Consider the following 17,568-nt stretch of genomic DNA (forward strand, 5'->3'; position numbering starts at 1 on the left):
TATTTAAAAAAATAATTTAATTTTTTAGAAGAATTTCATTGTTTAAAAAATTAATTGAATTTTTTAGAAAAATTTTACTAAATTTTTTGAAAATAATAGAATTTCTCTTCGGAATTTCATTATTTACGAAAGTAATTCAATTTTAAGAAGAATTTTATTTTAATATTTGGAAACAGTTGAATTTTTGCGCAGAACTTTATTATTTACGAAAGTAATTGAATTTTTTAGAAGAATTTTATTGTTTACAAAAATAATTGAATTTTTGAGAAGAATTTTATTACTTACGAAAATAATTGAATTTATGTGAAGAATTTTATTATTTATGAAAGTAAATAATTTTAAAAAGATTTTTAAAGAATTTTAAAAAGAATGTTATTAAAATTTTTGAAAATAATTGAATTTTTGAGAAGAATTTTATTAAATTTTTTAAAAATAATTGAATTTCTGCTAAGAACTTTATTATTTACGAAAGTAATTGAATTTTGAGAAGAATTTTATTAGAAATTTTGATAATAATTGAAATCTTTTGAAGAATTTATTTAAAATTTTTGAAAGTAATTCAAATATTGTGAAGAATTTATTTTATTAAAATTTTCGCCACTAATTGAAATTCACAGAAAAATTTTGATTAAAAACCTTGAAAAAATTAATTAATTCAAGGAAAATAATGAAAATAATTGAATTCTGTCGTGAAATTTTATTAAAATTGTATTTGATATAATAATAATTAAATTCTCATAAACAATTTTATCAACATTTTTGATAATAATTGAATTTCACAGAAGAATTTTATTAAAATATTTAAAAAGAATTGAATTCTTCCGAAGAATTTTATTAAATTGATGAAAAATTGAATTCTAATAAAGACCAAAAATTTTTGCAAATAATTGAATTCTTTTGAATAATTATAAAAAAAATTTTAACAATAATTGAAATTTTTTGAGAAATTTGATTAAAATTTCCTGAAATAATTGAATTCTTTTAAGAAATTTGAATACAATTTTTTGGAAATAATTCAATTCTTAAAAAAATTTTATTAAAATTGTTTTGAAATTGAAAATAATTGAATTGTAAAAAATTCAGTGAATTGAAATTCAAAAATTGTTGAAAAATAATTGAAAATTATTAATAATAATTATTTCAAATTGAAATTAAAGTCACGCGAGGAATTTCGTTGAAATTTTTTATAATAATTGAATTCTTCAGAATATTTTTATGAAAATCTTTGAAAATAATTGAATTGGTGAACAAAATTTGTATCTAGATAAAAAACTTACATCGAAAATAATTGAATTCTTATAAAGAATTGTAATAATATCACTAAAATAATTTTATTCTTTGGAGAAATTCTATTGAAATTGTATTTAAAATAATTGAATTTTTGGGAAAAATGTTATTAAAATTTTTGAAAATATAATAAAATTCTTTTGAATAATTTTTTAAAAAGTGCATTGAAAATAATTGTATTTTCATAAAGAATTTTCTTTTTAATTCCTAAAAGTAATTGTTAATAAATTGTTTATAAGCTGTTAACAAATTATTAATAAATTGTTATTGTTAATAAAATTCAATAACTTTTTTACCTGATCTTGATACTTTTAAAAATTATTTTTGCAAAATATAACTTTTTAATATTAGTCGGCGATTAATGGTCGATTGCCCCTAGGGTATTCATACATTTTTTTATAAATAGAATATAATATAATGTGAAGAAATAATATTTTGGAACGAGCTTTGGTAAAGAGTTTAAAGAGTTTAACTCAACATTATAATAAAGAAGCACATGCTGAAAGTAAACACGTGGAAGAATTTTCACTCATTTATCAATATTTGAAAGATTTTTCAATCATTTTTGCATTTTGTGATTAATTTAATTTTTAAAATTCTTATATCAAAATTATGGCCTCGTGTTAATCAATAGTTGCAAATATATTCAAAAAATGACTATCTTTATATAAATCTATCACTTCTTAAGTTTTTAAGCACATTTAAAAATACTTTTTTTTTAATATTCAACTATAGCAAAAATTGTTTCTTTTTGATATTCGTTATTTATTATTAGAACTACTAAATTTAGTGTATAAAAGGAGTGTAAAAATTTTTGCATCGAAATATTTCATTGAAGATGAAATTATCTGATTCTATAGAATATGGTATTTTATAGTTTATAAAATTTTTGGATGTAAATGCTATTTTCTATTGAAGAATATATATTATGTGAGTAAAATTTTCGAGTATAAAATCTCCACGTGTTAATTAGTACATATTTTATTTATATGTGCAATTTGATATCACCTTTCTAATTTTTATAAGCTATACACAATGACTTATATTGGTAGATTATGGCAAATATTGTTTGGTGCATGGCACAAGAGACATCATCACATTAATGAAAACATTCGATTCTATATATTATTATATACGATTACTGACCTCAGAAAAAATAAAATGAGATCAACTGCATTCAAAACAAATTTTCGCTAGCAACAATATTTTTTTCTATCCCTCCTCATCTGCTTTCTTGCTTTCAGTCATTTGCACTGAAACAGATGAATAAGCAATTATTTTTATTACACAATTCAGTAATTTTATACAGACTTTATGAAGGAACTAAGAAAAAAAATTTCAAATTTCAAATTTTTTAAAATAATTGAATTCATGCTAAGAATAAATTAATTAACTACAAAAATAATTGAATTTTAAAAAGAATTTTATTAAAATTTTCGAAAATAATAAAATTTTTGAAAAGAGTTTAATTAAAATTTTTTAAATAATTGAATTTATGCGAATAATTTTATTATTTACAAAAATATTTGAATTTTTAAAAAAATTTATTATTTAAGAGAATAATTGGATTTTTGAGAAGAATTTTACTAAATTTTTTAAAAATAATTGAATTTTTGTTCAGACTTTCATTATTTACGAAAGTAATTCAATTTCAACAAGAATTTTATTAAATTTTTTGAAAATAATTAAATTTTTGAGAAGTATTTTATTATTTACGAAAGTAATTGAATTTTTGAGAAGAATTTTACTAAAACTTTTGAAAATAATTGAATTATTGCAAAGAATTTTATGATTAATGAAAATAATTGAATTTTTTAGAATGATTTTATTGTTTAAAAAAATAATTGAATTTATGCAAAAAACTTTATAATATACAAAAATAATTGAATTTTTAAGAAGAATTTTATTATTTACGAAAATAATTGAATTTTTGAGAAGAATTTAATTAAATTTTTTTTTGAATAATTGAATTTATGCGAAGAATATAATTAAAAAATTTTTAAATTAATTGAATTTTTAAGAAAAATTTCATTGTTTAAAAAATTAATTGAATTTTTTAGAAGTATTTTATTATTTACGAAAGTAATTGAATTTGATGTAGAATTTTATTAATATTCTTGAGAATACCCAGGTGCGAAAAGTTGGTCGGGCCATGGTCGCGCCGACCAAGTGGATAGTCGTGCCGACCTTGGCAACCAAAGGTCGGCCGAACTAGCGAATTGTAACACCCGCCGTCCAGTGGCTGACATGGTCGGGCCGACTATGGCTGCCAAAGTCGGACCGACCAGGGGTGCCAAAGTTTTGCCAACCATGTGAAAGAATGTCGGCTTGACTTTGGCAACCATGGTCGTGCCGACCTTGGCAGCCAAAGGTCGGCCGAACTAGCGAATTGTAACACCCGCCGTCCAGTGGCTGACATGGTCGTGCCGACTATGGTTGCCAAAGTCGGGCCGACCAGGGGTGCCAAAGCTTTGCCGACCATGAGAAAGAAGGTCGGATTCACTTTGGCAACCTTGGTCGTGCCGACCTTGGCAGCCAAAAGTCGGCCGACCGATTGCAAAAAATTATTAATTATTTATTATTATTATTAATTATTATTATTCATTATTTATTTGTTTATTGTATACATCTTAACACTAAACGCAATCTTACACATAAATACAAATTAAAATTTCTAACGCTCGCAGGAATCGAACTCGCAACCTAACGCACCGAAGTCTAACACGCTAACCATTACGCTACGCTTACATGAAAGCCTAAGAACAAAAATGATTTTATAAGCTGCAACTTCAAACTGACCATCGGCCCGACTCTGGCCAAAGTCGGCCCGACCAAGTGAAATTAGGTTTTTTGCACTCTGGCTGCCATAGTTTTACCGACCGTCGGCCCGACTCAGGCCAAAGTCGGCCCGACCAACAGAAATTAACCTTTTTAAACTCTGGCTGCCATAGTTTTACCGACCGTCGGCCCGACTCAGGCCAAAGTCGGCCCGACCAACAGAAATTAACCTTTTTAAACTCTGGCTGCCATAGTTTTACTGACCATCGGCCCGACTCAGGCCAAAGTCGGCCCGACCAACAGAAATTAACCTTTTTAAACTCTGGCTGCCATACTTTAGCCGACCATCGGCCCGACTCAGGCCAGAGTCGGCCCGACCAACTAAAATTAGGTTCTCTAAACTCTGGCTGCCATACTTTAGCCGACCATCGGCCCGACTCAGGCCAGAGTCGGCCCGACCAACTAAAATTAGGTTCTCTAAACTCTGGTTGCCATAGTTTTACTGACCATCGGCCCGACTCAGGCCAAAGTCGGCCCGACCAACAGAAATTAACCTTTTTAAACTCTGGCTGCCATACTTTAGCCGACCATCGGCCCGACTCAGGCCAGAGTCGGCCCGACGAACTAAAATTAGGTTCTCTAAACTCTGGCTGCCATACTTTAGCCGACCATCGGCCCGACTCAGGCCAGAGTCGGCCCGACCAACTAAAATTAGGTTCTCTAAACTCTGGCTGCCATAGTTTTACCGACCGTCGGCCCGACTCAGGCCAGAGTCGGCCCGACCAACAGAAATTAGGTTTTTTGCACTCTGGCTGCCATAGTTTTACCGACCGTCGGCCCGACTCAGGCCAGAGTCGGCCCGACCAATTGAAATTAGGTTTTTTAAACTCTGGCTGCCATAGTTTTACCGACCATCGGCCCGACTCAGGCCAGAGTCGGCCCGACCAACAGAAATTAGGTTTTTTTCACTCTGGCTGCCATAGTTTTACCGACCATCGGCCCGACTCAGGCCAGAGTCGGCCCGACCAAGTGAAATTAGGTTTTTTGCACTCTGGCTGCCATAGTTTAACCCACCATCGGCCCGACTCAGGCCAGAGTCGGCCCGACCAACTAAAATTAGGTTCTCTAAACTCTGGCTGCCATAGTTTTACCGACCATCGGCCCGACTGAGGCCAGAGTCGGCCCGACCAACTAAAATTAGGTTCTCTAAACTTTGGCACCCATAGTCGGCCCAAACTTGGGTGGAAACAGTAACCAAAGTCGGCCCGACTTTGGCTGCCGACCTATTGGCAGCCATAGATGGGCCGACCTGCGCCCGACCTTCCAACTCTGGCGGCCGACCAAAATTCGCACCTGGGTAATTGAATTTTTGAGAAGAATTTAAAAAATTTTTTTTGAATAATTGAATTCTTGTTAAGAATTTTATTATTTACGATATTAATGCAAATCATTTAAAGAATTTTATTAAATTTTTTGAAAATAATTGAATTTTTAAGAAGAATTTATTGTATTTACATTTTCGTGAATAGAAATTTGTAAATAAGTGATTTTTTTATATTTCGAATTTGAAATTATTCAAAAATTCAAGTTGACATTTAAAAATAAAAATATTTCCCTATTTTTTTATAAAATTTACAAACTCAATTCTTCAAAATTTTTGTCTTATTGCTAAAAATAATGTTTTTAAAAAAATTTTGAAGAAAAATTCTTTTGACAAATGTAATAAATTTCATTTAAAATGAAGTTATAATAAAATTTGTTTCTTATTATTCTCAAAGGAATCAAGAATGCAAAATATATTTTTATCCAAGTTTTAAATTAAGTTATGCAACATGTAAACGGTGAAAATGATGCTGGTGTAAGCGACCTTATTTGATTAGTAACTGCTGAAGTAATAAAAGTTCAAATTGATTTCAAATTGCTGTATATTAACAATGCTTAATAGTTCCTTCAAGATTTAGTTCATTTCTTTTTTGTGGAAAGTAAAATGAAAAAAATACTTTGCTCCTAAATTCTTGAATTATAAAAAAACAAATATTTTTCGAAAATCTTTGCTTTTAAAGTTTTGAATGTTCAAATGAACATTGTTTTTTTTCTTTAAATTTGAATTAGAAAATATTGTTTGCAATTTCGAAAAACGAATTCTTATATAAAAAAGTAAATATTTATTTCATTTTTCTTTTTCGAAAATAGAATTTCCCTTTATTTTAAGGTTCGAAACTATTTAACCTTTAGAAGGCCAGGGTGGCCACTATAGTGGCTACTATTTATTTTAATGAATTTTTTTATAGAATTGATTTTTTATTTATAAATTTTTCTTAATAAAAAACTACTAAAATTTGTGCAAATTTTTTCCGGCCCTATAATGGCTAAGAAAGGGAAAATTTAACTTTCATGAAATATTGAGAAATCTGTTAAAGTTTTGAATTAAATTAAGTTAAATAGTTACATTTATCTATTATGAATTAAATTTTTAAACTACAAAATAATTTAAATTAAATAAGATTAGATCAACAGTGTAATTAAAAATGTAATTAAAAATGGAATTAAAAATGTGATTAACAGTGTAATTAACAATGTAATTAAAAATGTAGTTTACTTACGAAGTAGTGAGAGTTTCAAGGATTTCTTCAGGAGTTTTTTTCATCTTCTTGAACTTCGCCCAATGACTCTTTGGCACTGTCCATTCCAGAAATATTTCAACATTCTTTTTAAGACAATCGAATTCCGTTAAATTGCCGTCCCCCTTAACTGGCACCTTTCCAGCCGATATCAACGAATCATGAAGAACCTCATCAATCAGTCTTTTGCCAAATCCAAGTTCATCCAATTTCTCCGGCTTTGAAATTCTCTTCAACAACACTGCCAACAGTAATCGCATTTTTTCAATGGGCATCACTCTGTACTTGATGCGATCACTAAACACCTCAACCTGCCCATCATCCTCAGAATTCATTTTCTCCGATTTCTTACAATCCTTCTGATGGCACTCCAATTCACTTTTAATTCGAAAGAAAGTCTTACACCTCCTGCAGCAGTACGGCTCATTCCTCCCATGAATACACTTCATGTGCTTCTTCCAATGTGGCAACTGCGTGAATCCAGCATTACATTCCTCGCATTTAAAGGGTCTCTCACCAGTGTGTCGTCTCGTGTGCAATTTCAAGGCAGTTGAATGAGCGAATGCCTGCCAGCAGACAAGACACCTGAATGGCCTCTGCCCAGAATGCGTCCGCTGATGAACCGTGAGTTGGGATTTCTGGGCGAATCGCTGCCCACAAGTTGCGCAGCCATGTGGTCTGTCTTGAGCGTGTGTCCTCATGTGCTGGGGAAGATGACCCTTCAGAGTCTTGTTGCAAATCACGCAGAGAAAAGATTTCACGTCATGATGCAGACACTCCATATGCTTCTTCAAAGCATCCCTGCGCACAAACCCCCTGCCACAAATTTCACACTTGTGATCCTTCTGCCCGTTGTGCCTCTTCATGTGCAGCGCCAAGTTGGCCGCACAAGTGAACGTCCCCGAGCACAGGGAGCAATGGTACGGTTTCACTTGACTGTGCGTTCTCCGATGTTGCACCAACTGACCACCTCTCGCAAAGCTTTTATCGCACTCCAAACATTTGTACGGTTTAAAGCCAGTGTGGGTCCTAACATGAAGCTTCAATCTCTCCTTCAAAGGAAATTCCTTACCACACTCATCACATTTGTAAACTGGTCCAGTTGCATGCGCCACTTTGTAGTGGTTCCTCAATCCTCCACTTCCCTTGAATTCCGAATTACAAATCACACAGATGTACTTTTTCGCTTCTTTTTTAATTGTCTTGCAAAATCCTTTTTTCTCTTTTTTCCTCACATCCTGCAGTCCTTCTTCCTCCACATTATTATTGTCCTGCTCCAAAAGAATATTCGCCTTTATTATCGCCGAGATCTTCACTCTCAAATCATCCGATTTATCCGGAATCTTCAAAGGATCCTCCTCTGTCATTTCATCCTCATCCTGCTGAAAAAGCATCTCATCTTGAAAAGCGTATATCTCATCCTCAATTGTCTCTTCGTTCATGGAATCGTCACTCAATTCAACAATTTCTTCCCCTTTTTCATCATTCACAGTAGTGCTCCTCTTAATTTTTCTCCGTCCCCTAATTTTACCATTGCTTTGATTACCAAACTCATTTTGAAAATCATCATTACTGACAATTTCGCTTTTGGTCGATTCCTCACTTAGGATCAACTTGTAGTCTTCCTCCTCCTCTTCTTCTTCTTCATCATCATCCTCGTTCCATTCAGGTGCTCGCTCCTCACAAATACTCAATGGATCCACTTCATCGTAGTGATCGTAGAAATTAAATTCATCCGAAACGAAAGTCGTCTGCTGATTGGTTTGAGAGAAACTTCGTAGTGCTTTTAGTGCATCCGTTGCACCCGAATCTGTGAAATCCGAGGACTCTTGTATTCGATACTGTTCCACTGGCAATAATTCGGTTAATTGCACTTCTTCCTGGGAGTGCTCGAGTCCAGAAGCATGTCCCACATCACTTTGTCGACTATTCGTCATTGTGAATTTAATTCTCAGTTTTTGCCTCTGACCTAAGTGATTTGAATGACGGGCATGCTCGCACAACCTCGAGCATATCGGACTTTCTAGTTGTGTTAATTAGTAATAATGACAGTTTATTGCTTTAACTTTTTCTTGAGTTGTGCTCGACATTTGTAGTGTTCAACATTTATTGTAATCTGCATCTAGTGTTCAGCACTGTGGGGTTCAGGATTTAGGATTTGGGTTTGGCATTGAGGATTTAACTTTTTAACAAAGGATTCAATATTCGGGTTTATCCTTTGGATTTAGTATTTTGGTTTAACATTTGGGTCTAACATTTAGGCTTTGGTATGAAGGATTCAATATTTGGGTTTGGCATTGAGGATTCAACATGAAGAATTCTATATTTAAGTTCAAAATTAAGGATTCAACATGGAGGATCAAATATTTGGGTGTAGCATTGAGGATTCAACATGGAGAATTAAATATTTGGGTTTAATATTAAGGATTCAATATGGAGAATTAAAAATTGGGGTTTATCATTGAGGATTCAACATAGATGATTCAATATTTTAATTTAAAATTAAGGATTCAACATGATATACTAAATATTTGGGTTTGAAATTAAGGATTCAACATGGAGGACTAAAAAATTGGGTTTAGCATTGAAGGTTCAATAAGGAGAATTAAATATTTGGGTTTAAAATTAAGGATCCAACATAAAGGATTTAATATTTGGCTTTTGAGTTGAGGATTCAACAAGGAGCATTCAATATTTGGGTTTAAAATTAAGGATTCAAGATAGAGGATGAAATAATTGGGTACAGCATTAAGGATTGAACATAGATGATTCAATATTTGGGTTTAAAATTAAGGATTAAACATGGAATACTCAATATTTGGGTTTGAAATTAAGGATTCAACATGAAGGATTAAAAATTTGAGTTTAGCATCGAGGATTCAACATAAAAAATTCAATATTTGGGTTTAGCATTGAGGATTCAATATTTGGGTTCAGCATTCAGTTTAGCATTTAGATTCAGCATTTGGGTTCAACATTTAGGTCTAACACTTAGGCTCCATCATTTCTGCTTCAACACTTCGTGTCCACAATCGAGACTGCAACAACCACAGTCTCTACAGTCCAATAAACAAACGTCTCTAAAAATTGCAACAACAAAAATAAAATTTCAAAAAGAGAACATTTTTCTTCTCGAGCAAAATTTTTGAAATACTCTTCTATGGCGAAGAGCGGCTCACCTGGAAAGAATTCTCGTCTTTATCTTCATTATCGGGTCCACATTGTTTATAGGTAACACTCATACTCGTGCGGCTAGTGGAATTGAGGTCGTTATCGCAGTCGCTTATCAGTCACAGTAGTGTTCTAGAATTGCTCGTTTTTCTTCAAAGACCTGCCTGCATTGTTAATTTAAAAAATATTCTATACTTTGAGCTTCTTTGGATTTTGTTTGTTTGTTTGTTTGTTTTTTTTTTTTGATAACCGGAAGAGAGGACTTCGCTCTCGTGCAGGCGTCGGAATCACCCGTCGCCGGAAGTACCAGAGTACCACGAGACTTTGGGAACTGAACTCTCTGAAATGTACTTCGATCGACTGAGGATACGTCGACGAAGTCTTCGTCGGGTTTATATATTTCAATATAGTTGAGGCGATTGCGCGCTTTTTCCACGCACGCGCAATTGCGGGTCGATAACAGTTGTGTGTCGATTATGCTTTTTCAAATGCAACGAGAGAGAATCCCTTCTTCAAAGCCCTCGAAGCACCAGTGTGCTCTCTTTACTCTTTGTCTCCCACCCTTTACTCTCCCTCTCATTCACTCACATTTTCTCTCTTTTCCTCCGTTTCTTTTTCCCTCCCTCTCTCTTTTTTCTTCTCTCTTGCTCTCTTTTTCTCTCTTTCTCTCTTTTTTCTCCCTCTCGCTTTTTTCTTCTCTCTCGCTCTTTTTTTTCTCTTTCGATCTCCTTTTTTCTTCTTTTTATTTAACGCAGCTTAGTTTTGTCCATCCGTCCATTCGTCAGCGACCTATGACCTTAGTGTCGTTAACCTTTTGCTACACGAAAAAGATCGGCCTAATATCTTTTTATACGATCCTTGGGAAAAAAAAATCAATGATCACCGGAGAATGACTAATAAATGGTTCCTACTACCATTCTCGCAGTCATCTGGCATCGATGTCGCCAGGAAATTCCAATTCTATCGCAAATCCGTCTTGTAATTCTCTTTTTTGAATTAAGTACAGATGTTCGTCGGTTGTGTGGGGATTATTGTTTAAAAAAGAAATCGTTTCACAATAAATATATATATATAGTATATAATTAAATCACTGCTTTGTATTTAATGTTTATCTTTGGTATTTTTAAATCTCCTTTTTATCTATTGCAGACATTCTCATCGACAACAACATCTGAATTGATAAATTTATCGCATTAATTTTTTAACAGTGATTTTCAATTATTGCAGTTGTTTTTCTTGTACATTGCTTTTTTAATATAGTTTTTTGTTTGGTTTTTGTTTGTTTTTTTTGTCTTCTTTGTATGTTGCTTTTGTTTTCTTGTTTATTGCTTTTTTAATTCTTTTTCTACTTCTATTTTCTATGGAGGCAAGTGTCAGCTTGACTAGATACTTTACGAGAGTGTAAAAGTATACATGTACATATATGTATGATTTGAATAAATATCTATTAGTGTTTGATAAAGCGATTACATATTTTTAGAGACGATATTTATATTCTAAAGTAAAGCCTCTTTTGGAAGATTAATTAAATTAGTAGCACTTTTTTTTGTGTTGGAGGCCTTGATTAGCATAGAGAAGAGACCGTCACCATAATCTGAAAGAAATTAGAAATACCAAAGCCATTTTTTTGTGTCCGAAGTTTTATAGAGATAATTTGAATTAGTCACATACTTTAAATTTATATGGTTATAGATATTCAAAAAGTTTGTATAGTGTATAGACTACAATAAACTAGTACTTAAACTATTTTTATGTTCGTTAATTTTCTGTTTGCTTATAAATTACACACTATAGATGGAAAAATAAAGCTTCTAAAAATAACCTAAATTTTATTGATTAGATTAGAGTAAATGTAGCAATTACTGTGTAAAATTGAAACCAAGGATCGATTTTAAAATTTAAGAAAATTCGATGGAAAAAATATCGTATACTTTCGCATTGTATTATTGATATTGTAGAGCTAGAAAATATATTTGACTCAGAGCAAACTAGACTTTTTATTTGTTTCAATATTTTATTCTGGTTTTATTTAGAATTGGATGTAATTTTTTACATTTTTGGATGTAAGTAAATTGAAAGCAAACTTTTCTATGGAAAATAATAAAAATTATAACACTCTGGGAAAAATTGTTTCAACAAAGTTTGTTTAATGTAAATAAATAATCAGATGATTTAAATAAACATTTAGTTCAGTTATTAATAAATTTTCCGTTCGATGAAAGAATTCGGTCACATGAAGCAGATTTTTAATTCGTCTCAGGTGCAAATTATAAACAGGCAAATTGAAAATGTAAATTAAAAATGCAAATTAAAAATGCAAATTAAAAATGCAAATTAAAATTGCGAATTAAAAAAAAATGCAAAATAGAACCAAAGAAATGTTTAATTAACTGCATAGTGCATAGTAATGTAATTCTATTTAAATTAAATATAATTTCTTTTGTTGTATTAACCAAATGAAGTATATTTAATTTAAATAAAATTTTTCTCTGTATGTAAAAATTTTTAATAATCATGAAATTAAAATATTTTTTAAAATTATTTATCACTTTCAGATCATTATATGGTTTAAAATTAAGTTTTAGACTTTTAAAAATTCATCCATAGATATAAATATAGTTGTTGTGAAAATGGAAAATATGGAAAAAATAGAGAAAATATAAAGAAATTTCGTTAAAATAATTTTAAGAAATATATTTTTTTCCTTACGGAATTTTTTGTGGGGCGATTCCTTAGAATTTCTAAAAAATAATTCGGTGGAATCTTTTTAGATGGGACATACAAGAATAGAATGCATAAAATATGTTCAAAAATGCATATTATATTAATGTATTCTTTTATTTTCATTAAAATACAAAAAAAAGTAGAAATTAAAATACAAAAAAACTAGAAATTCAAAAGTAAATAAATGTTTTCTAATAAAAGTATTAAAACTAATAAAAGAAAATAATTAAACAAATAAAGAAATGAAGAAAAAAAAAATATTATTCGATTTAATAAAATAGATCAAATAGGGTAAATGCACTAGTAGTCGGACACTTAAGGATACAATCTTAAATTATGCTTTTTTTCTTGAAATAGCAAATATCTACTGTGTTTATAAGCACATTATTAATTAAAGGAGTTCTTCAGGATTAAAAATCATATAAATTTGTTACAAATAGTTGAGTATTTAATAAAATATAAACATTTTAATAAAAAATTACGAATGCTTTAGTAGTCGGACACTTTTTCCCCTTGTTTCTATAGTCGGACATCTGTCAGATATTTTGAATTTATAAAGTAAAAAAGATAATTTTTTAATTGCTATCGGCTGGAAAATGGAATTAAAGCATATTAGAAGTTATTAATATAATATTTAAACCCTATAAGTTTTAATATTTATGATTAATTATCAACAAAACTTTGTGCCACTCATCGCGCTACTCGAAAATGGTTGTATCTATAGTCGGACACTATGATTTTTAAAACATTAAATAAAATATTTCTTGTTTAATTATTTTCGAAAATAACACTATTTTAATAAAATATAAACTTCACACATTCGTCTAGTATACTTTTTAAAGTAATTATCACAATGCATTATTATTTATTTGCCAAAAAACACGAAAGTGTCCGACTACTAGTACTGTCCGACTATACCCGCACTTACCCTACTCTCTAAAATTTAGAACGTATTTTATTAATAAAATTATTGTAAATAAATTAGTATTGTATACTAAAAAAATTAATTTTTAACAAAACAAACATTAAATTTACATTATTTTTTCAATTTAGTATAGTAATTTTTGTAAATATTTTAACAGAAAAAAAAATTTTCCTTTTCTTTGAGCGATCAAAATTTTAGTGAAGTGAGAAAATTTTTATTTAAATAAATTTTTATTGAATTAACCCAATAAATCGTATCACTGTACCAAACATTTTTTTGGTGCAACTAAAAAATTTGCTTCAAGTGAGAAAATTCTTTCTTTGAATGCAAAATTTATTTAACTGAATAAATTTCACTGAATTTCACTAAATAAAGTATTTTTAACTAATTGAAATTCATAGAGATAGTAATTAAAATATTTCTTTGTAGATTTTAATAAAAAATTACTGAATTCTATATAGAAAAATTTATTGTTTTATAAATTAGAATTTCTTAAATTAATCTTTAGAGGGCCATTTTGACGAATCTTTTTATTGAATTCACTTCTTATTTATAAATTTTTTTTAAATAAAAATTACTAAAATTTGTGCAAATTTATCGGTCCTGTAAATGTTAAAAGAAAAGAAGATTGTATCAAATAAATAAATAAATTTAAAAAATGTAATAAAAAATTATTTAAATAACAAATTTTTTGTATTCAAACGAAAATTTGTTTATTACATCAAAAAAAAGTTGTTGAAATTAGAGCAATTTTCTTTGAATTAAAAACCTCTTTTTTGGTTTAAAGAAAAAATTTATTTTTAATGAAACAAAAGGAGTCTAAAAAACTGATTACTTTAAATTAACTAAAACTTTATTCTGGCATAATTTTTCCAAGCATATTAAATTGAGACAAAAAACGAATCAAAAACGTTGCTTAGCGCAATATTTTGATATTAAGTTTTGATATCAAAAGTTTAGATTGATACCAAAAATCAAGATCAATTTTTGATTTGATCCAAATTTTTGGTATCAATTTTATTGCAGTTTGATACTTTTAAGTATCATTAATATAATTAATTCACTTTTAGTATCAATTTACTTTCGAGAAAACTGTAGGCAAAAATGTTTAATATTTGCAGACATTAAATTCTAATATTAAGATAATAAATTCTACCATCTGGATAGCTTTCCTCATTTGCCAAAACAAAAATAAGCTTCAACATCTACATATATATTAAATACTTCGTTTTCTTGGTGCACTACAAAAAAAATATTTAAAATTCCTTCTAAAAAACTCCTCACCATTGTTAATTGTTTGTTCTTATTTTCAAAAGCACAAATAACTACTGACTAATGACTATTTGTGTACTATCTTGACATTGATATTACGATCAAGTCTTAATCACCGATCGGAAATGAAGAAGTAGTTGTACTCTTGCATTTACCATTCTAATGAGGCCACAAAAAAATACAAGAAAATAAAAATAATAAACTATCAACATCTCAATATTCTCTAAATCTACCTAAACCCAAAATATTCCCAAAAAATTTCTCCTCAAATTTGTGAATTAAAAAATTATTCTACCAGAATTAAACAGAATAGAGCAGAACAAATTCGTCGTATAACATATATATACGATCGTTCATATAGATTAGCTTGTGATACATACACACACACACACACAACATGTGTATTGAAAATGTGCTCTGCACACAATTAAATGCGCGCGCGTGCGTTTCACTGCGGTCTTGACACACGTATGTCTGCATTGAACTTCCCGAGCTCTCTCGACATCTTTACACAAAATTATTGTCTCGCGATTGAGTTCATTTAAAGTTTATGTCATGCACTCCCCCACCAGTGTGTGAAATTTATCAAAAATCGTATGTTAAGGATGATGGTGTGTTTAATTAATTACTCACCCAAATGATATTTGGAGTTTAAAATGATGATCAAGGACCTTCCTCGCGGAGCGTGTTGCCCGGCCCTACCCCTCTCAGTTCGCCATCTTTCAAGTTCGAAGCACGTTTAAGCTGTGTAAGCTCGAAGGGTCGCGGCAAGTAACGTGCTTGCGAATAGTTTTCTACATTATCGATCGATGGGGCACTACCAACTGTTTATTTTTACACTGCTAGAGCTGCTAGACTGCTATCTTCGCGGTCGACTACGTTGCTTTCGTAGTTTCATTCAATATTTTCTGGTTTATTGTAAAAAATTTTAAGATAATATCTTGGATATTATAAGATTTTAAGATAGTATCTTAGGTATAATAAGATTTTAGGATGAGTTTCCCTTTTTGTGTTCTTATCTTAAAATTAATTTCTTCTTCATTTTTTCCTGATGCTTTTCGGTTTTAATAATGGATTATATTAAAAATTCAAATTACACCTAGAAACCTAGAAAACCCGGAAATGTCAGGGAATTTTATGAACCTTGAAAAAATCGCTGGAAAAGTCAGAGAATTTTGGTTGAAATCCTGGAAAATTGTTGTTTTCTAAAGTTATTGTGTTTATTAAAATCTAATTTCAAAATTAATTCAATTTTAAAAGAATGGCGTTTACAATTTTCATATAAGTAGATGAACTTCAAAAGATTTTGATTTAAAATTTTGTAAAATTTCAATTATAAATGAATTTAATTAGAAATATAAAAAAAAAATTGGATTTAAAAAAAATTTTTTAAACTAAAATTCTTCTGAAATTAGTTAAAATTTTTTAATATATTTAATTGATTATTAAAAATAATGGATTTATAGAAGAATTTTAGTTAAAAACACTAAAACAAATTGAATTTTGAAGCAATTACATAAATGATTGCAGAAATTCAATTATTTTCAAAAGTAGTAAAATTCTTCTCAGAAATTCAATTATGTATGTTCAAATTTTTTTTTAAATTTTCTTTAAAATTTCAATTATTTTTATAAATAATAAAATTCTTTGAAAAATTCAATTATTTTTAGGAATTTTAATAAAATTCTTTGCAAAATTTAATTAATTTCACAAATAACAATATTCATCACAAGGATTCAATTATTTTCAAAAGAAAAAAAATTCTTTGAAGAAATACAATTATTTTTAAAAATTTTAACGAAAATCTCGCCAAAAATTCATTTAATTTTAGTAATTTCAATAAAATTTCAGCACAATTCAACTACTTTCATAAACAACAATATTCATCACAAGAATTCAATTATTTTCAAAAATTTTAACGAAAATTTTGTCAAGAATTCAATTATATTCATAAATAATAAAATTTCTTCCAAAAATTCAATTATTTTTAAGAATTTTAATAACATTATTTACAAGTATTCAATTATTTTCATAAATAATGAAAATTTCACAGGAATTCAATTATTTTCAGAAGTAAAAAAATTATTTGCAGAAATACAATTATTTATAAAAATTTTATCGCAAATCTCGCTAAGAATTCAATTATTTTTACAAATAACAATATTCATCACAAGAATTCAATTATTTTCAAAAGTAATAAAATTATTTGAAGAAATTTAATCATTTTCAAAAATTTTAACAAAAATCTTGTTAAAAATTCAATTATCTTTAGAAATAGCAAAATTCTTCTCAAAAATTCAATTATTTTTAGGAATTTTAATAAAATTCTTTGCAGGAATTCAATTATTCTTAAAAATTTGACCAAAATTCAATGCAGGATTTCAATTATTTTCACAAATAATAAAATCCTTTAAAAATTTAATTATTTTTAAGAATTTTAATAAAATTTTGTCCAAAATTCAATTATTTTCAAAAGTAATAAAATTCTTCTCAAAAATTCAATTATTGTTAAGAATTTTAACGAATATCTCGTCAAGAATCCAATTATCTTTATAAATATAACAAAACTCTTCACAGAAATTTAATGATTTTTAGGAATTTTGATAAGATTCTTTGCAAGTATTCAATTTTTAAAAAAAATTCGACTAAAATGCATTACAGAAAATAAATTATTTCACAAATAATAAAATTCTTTCCAGAAATTCAATTATTTTTAGGAATTTTCATAAAATTGTTGCAAAATTCAATTATTTTCATAAATAACAATATTTATCACAATAATTCAAGTAT

At 29.1% G+C, this 17,568-nt stretch overlaps 1 protein-coding gene and 1 long non-coding RNA gene across 2 annotated transcripts; both read right to left on the reverse strand.

Moving 5' to 3' along the window:
- Nucleotides 1–1,511: 1,511 nt before the first annotated feature.
- LOC122500691 (zinc finger protein 708-like) lies at nucleotides 1,512–10,434 on the reverse strand. Its single transcript, XM_043609747.1, has 3 exons — nucleotides 9,866–10,434; nucleotides 6,669–9,766; nucleotides 1,512–2,540 (listed from the first exon to the last, which is right to left on the reverse strand). The coding sequence occupies exons 2-3, from the start codon at nucleotides 8,621–8,623 to the stop codon at nucleotides 2,528–2,530; spliced, it is 1,968 nt and encodes a 655-aa protein (XP_043465682.1). The 5' UTR covers nucleotides 8,624–9,766; nucleotides 9,866–10,434; the 3' UTR covers nucleotides 1,512–2,527.
- Nucleotides 10,435–11,216: 782 nt separating this feature from the next.
- On the reverse strand, nucleotides 11,217–15,544 carry LOC122500692. Its single transcript, XR_006301505.1, has 2 exons — nucleotides 15,412–15,544; nucleotides 11,217–11,451 (listed from the first exon to the last, which is right to left on the reverse strand). It is a non-coding gene; the product is annotated as an uncharacterized LOC122500692 (long non-coding RNA).
- Between the last annotated feature and the right edge of the window lie 2,024 nt (nucleotides 15,545–17,568).

The sequence above is a fragment of the Leptopilina heterotoma genome, unplaced genomic scaffold (assembly GCF_015476425.1).
Source record: "Leptopilina heterotoma isolate Lh14 unplaced genomic scaffold, ASM1547642v1 Lhet_19, whole genome shotgun sequence".
Taxonomy (NCBI): Eukaryota; Metazoa; Arthropoda; class Insecta; order Hymenoptera; family Figitidae; genus Leptopilina; species Leptopilina heterotoma.